At 56.2% G+C, this 4,204-nt stretch overlaps 1 protein-coding gene across 1 annotated transcript; it reads right to left on the minus strand.

The window, feature by feature from the left end:
• Window positions 1–2,338: 2,338 nt before the first annotated feature.
• LOC127309122 (expansin-B3) lies at window positions 2,339–3,982 on the minus strand. Its single transcript, XM_051340101.2, has 4 exons — window positions 3,688–3,982; window positions 3,480–3,589; window positions 3,196–3,380; window positions 2,339–2,924 (listed from the first exon to the last, which is right to left on the minus strand). Exons 1-4 carry the CDS (start codon window positions 3,869–3,871, stop codon window positions 2,600–2,602), a joined length of 804 nt encoding a protein of 267 aa, XP_051196061.1. The 5' UTR covers window positions 3,872–3,982; the 3' UTR covers window positions 2,339–2,599.
• Window positions 3,983–4,204: the final 222 nt, after the last annotated feature.

Consider the following 4,204-nt stretch of genomic DNA (forward strand, 5'->3'; position numbering starts at 1 on the left):
CATTCTGACGATGCCCCCACTGTCGAGGGCATCGGCCAGCCCCCGCAGGGGAAGCTGGCAGCCACGGCACATGGCTGCCAGTTCCTCGTCGTCCGGTTCGGTGGCGAGGTCGATCTCCAGGTCGGCGCCATCCTTGGCGCCGGTGAAAAAGGAGCCGTCTTCCCCGCCGAGCAACCGCGCGCGCGGCGGCGGGGTCGTCATCCACGAGCCATCGACGGCACAAGGACGGCGCCGCCCCAAGCGCGAACCCGACACCTCCGGCGAGCGGAAGCGCAAGCCAGCGAAGGTGAAGGTGGAGGAGGTCGAAAGCGCCGAGGACGCCGCCATCCTCGAGGCCGTCATGGCGAGGTCCCTCCAGGACCTCGTCCCCACCGAGAACTCCATGCCACTCGACCAGGCCTGCGCCTGGTCGAGGGAGCAGTGGGAGAAGGAGGAGGCGGCGCGACAGGCGAGGCTCCTCGAGGACGTCGCTCGCTACTGCCGGCCTGCGACTCCTCCATCCGGCGTCGCCGTCCCCGTCATCGACCTCGAAGCCTCCGACGACGCCTCCGACGACGACTGGTACAAGCCATCGCCATCCCCACCTCGCACCAGTGGTCGGTGGGGAGACGCCGGTCAGGGCAGCAGCTAGGCCGCGCCGCCGCAGTTTGACGACGACGGCTCCGACGATGATGGCGGCGACGGCGGCGACTACATGGTGTTCTACCACCATTTGGGCATGTAGAGCGCCGTGTTTTAAAATTTAGAGTTGTATTCCCCTAGCCGAATTCGAAATATAGTCGAATTCGGCATCTATGTATGAACTTCGCCCTCTATATAGTAAATATCATTAAAGTTAGTCTAAATTCAGTCGTTTTTTGCCGTATTTCATCAAGTTTACGTTTTTCAAAATTAAATCAACGGCTGGGATCGCGGCTGGGAAACTGGCCCTCCCCACGCCATTTTTTCGTCCAATCCGGACGAAATTATCCCCGGATTTCGGCGTGGGGAGACCAAACGAGTGGAGATGCTCTTACGTTGGTTAGAAAGTCGGGATCAGATCCCAGGGGTGCAACTGTTTTTTTTTTGAGATAATAACTGATGGAATTCATTGGCGAAACCGATTACAAACGACTCCAAAAATAAAGGAAAATACAATAGATCCCAGACTTTTGCAAGAATGATCTCACACCATACTTCCAGACCACAATTAATCAATCCCATCGTCCTCTTCATCACCAAACAAGTACAGAGACCGGAGCCAGAGGCAGCGCATCTTCCAACACTATCGAATCACCGCCGTCACCGTCGCCACACTGGGCTTTGAACACCGAAGGAGAGCCCACCCCGGAGGGTGAGAGCTAATAATTTTTTTCAGACCATCGGGCAGGCAGGAGATGGGGAAGAGCCAACAGTACCTCCAGATGAAGATCCCCGAGCAGTAGACCAAAGCCACCAGTAGAGCGCTCCACCATCGGGCAGGTTTAGGTGTCGACACGTCAAGCCGCCTCCACCCCTCGCCACCAAGGCCGCCCGGAGGGGGCTACAAGACGCTGCAGCCGCAGACCACCAGAAGATCACACACGACCCTACAAAGGAGGACGGTGGTGCCATCCTCTTCCTCTCCCTCGCCACCACGGCCGGCCAAGGGGAAGACAACAGCAACAACACTCCTCTGACTCCCAAACATACTCCAGAAACCCCGTGGCGGGGTCGAAGATCGACCGCACCCAGGGTGACCATCCTCCCCAGATCCACAGATCTGGGAGGATACCTGGCCAGCAGCTCGTCGGCACTACCACAAGTGGCCTTGCCAAGATGGGGGTCGAGCTCCAGCCCTGTTATTCCGACGCGACGCCGCCTCCACCATCACGACGACCCGAAAACCTAGATGAAAACCAGGCCGAGCCGCTGCACGGCGCAGCCGGAGAGGGGCCCCCCACCGCCACCACGCCACCGGGGCTTTGCCCGGTGGCGGCGGCGGGGGGAGGAGGGTGTTGGGGCTAGGTTGAGGGAGGCGGCGGGGGGGTGTTGGGGCTTCGTCTTATCCCAGAGGTGCAATTGCTGTGATCTTGCGCGGACATGCAATTTTGATGATAGAAGGTAAGAAGGGGGCAATGTCGGGAGTTCGGAGCCATTGCACTTGGCACCGGCATCACTGCGTTTCTGTGGTGTTTTTTCTTTTCTTTAAGTCCACCTATACGTACACAATTTTGGCTTCAACCTACTTGACACCAAACCTCGGGTTAGATTCTGAATTAGTTTCGTCGCGGTCAGATGAGGCATTAATTTTGCCAAAAGAGTTAGATTTGTCAAAAAAAAAAATACAAAGGTAGAAGTAGAAACACAAATCAACCGGTAGGTACACACAAACTGTAATAATTTATGATGATATGCTTACAATGAAAGTGGGCGCGGGAGAGCATGCACATGGAAAAGTGCCTCTCCACCATATCCCACAGTCCACAGACATATCAAAGACACACATGCATGATCGACGACGCCTACATGACACCCGACACCGGACGTCCCACCTAATCCTCAGTCTCCATGCATACAAAACAAACCACGATAGTACAATACCAAATCTAGCCGACTGTTCCAAATGATCAGTTCAGCTTCAGCTGTACTGAACGATGGAGCGGTAGGAGGCGCTGGGGGCCCAGTTGGCCGGGATGATCTTGTCGGCGACGAGCTGCTTGCCGGACTCGTTGGTAATGCGCATGGAGAAGGGCGCCTGGAGGCGGTGGCCGGAGTCGAGGCGCCAGATGGATCCCCACGACTCCCTCATCGGCGTCCAGCTCCCGGCGTTGGCCTCCATGAGGTCCACCTGCACCACGTCGCCGTCGCCGTCCTCGTACTCCACCAGCACCGCGAAGTAGACGGCGTTGGAGCCCTGCTCGACGTGGAAGGTCACCTTCAGGCCGGGGAACTCGCACGGCACTCTGCATGATTAATCAGCGTCAGCCAGCAATCCAGTTGTGTTAGTGTAACCCAGCTGCCTGGGCGACGACAGTGTGTGAATGAAGTGACGGTACTGAAAAATTCGAGCATTTTCGCGCGAATCTATTTGGGTCCCAGTTAAACCGGTCGTTGATGCTAAAGTTTTGCTGTGCAAAAGTAGTGGGTTATATGATTCTGTTCAGGTAGGGCCAGCTGATGTAGGAGGTTCGTGTGCAAGGAATGATCGATGTGGTTGTGGTGCATGTGACCGACCTCTTGAACTGGATGTCGATGATGCCGGAGTGGCGGAGCTTGTCGTTGAGGCCGGGCTTGGCCATGGCGCCGAACGCCGTGCCGCTGAGGTCGAAGTGGTACTTGGCCACCGGGTAGTAATTCATGTCCGTGATCACCACCGTCTCCGGGTTGCCGGAGCAGGCAGGGTCGTTGGTGCATCGTATCTGCATAAATCAAAAACGAACAGTCAAAAGCATGTCACACCAACACTACATTTTCCACCAGCAACGCCTCTGCACATTCCACCAAGTGTCGCTAGCTACCTGGTAGCAGGAGCCGCATCCCTTGCCGTCCTTGAAAATGGGTTCATTGCCGCAGGACGTCATGGAGGAGAAGGGGTACTGGTCGGTGTTCTTGAACCCACACGCGCCGCCTGCACATCCATCACCACGGCAAATACACTATCAAATAGACGATCGCCGAGAGAATAGCAACGCCGCATATATACATACTACATAGACGTGTAAGTACCGTCGTCCATAGGGCCGGCGCCGGTTGGCGCGCCGTACCAGGTGGCCCTTGCGGCCTCCCAGTTGGGGTCGGCGGTGAAGTCGGAAGCACTGAAGTTCCCCGGCCGGCCGGCGGCGGCGTAGGAGACGAGAAGGGAGGAGAATGCAACAAGTGCAATAACGGCCTTGGCAGACAGAGCAGCCATCTCAACTACGAGGCACCACTACACGACTATGCTTCTTCAAGCTCGAGAGCAGTAGTACGGGTAAACTGACCAGGCTAGAGGTTTGAACTATGTTTTGGTGTCCTGGGAGTATCATATTGCCTGGGTTATTTATAGGCAGACTGCAGGGCGACGCGACGCCATAGCCATCGATGGTTGTTGCACCCGACGTGCTTTTTGTAGTGTAAGGGGTCACATGGCTATAGGAAGAAATCATGGGAGGAATGGCGGGCGATCACTTCATTTCACGGGCGCAGAAGTATTTAAAATATTCGAAATCACGGGTTCGGCAGTTATATGTGGCATGGTTTTGCT

The sequence above is a fragment of the Lolium perenne genome, chromosome 1 (assembly GCF_019359855.2).
Source record: "Lolium perenne isolate Kyuss_39 chromosome 1, Kyuss_2.0, whole genome shotgun sequence".
Taxonomy (NCBI): domain Eukaryota; kingdom Viridiplantae; phylum Streptophyta; class Magnoliopsida; order Poales; family Poaceae; genus Lolium; species Lolium perenne.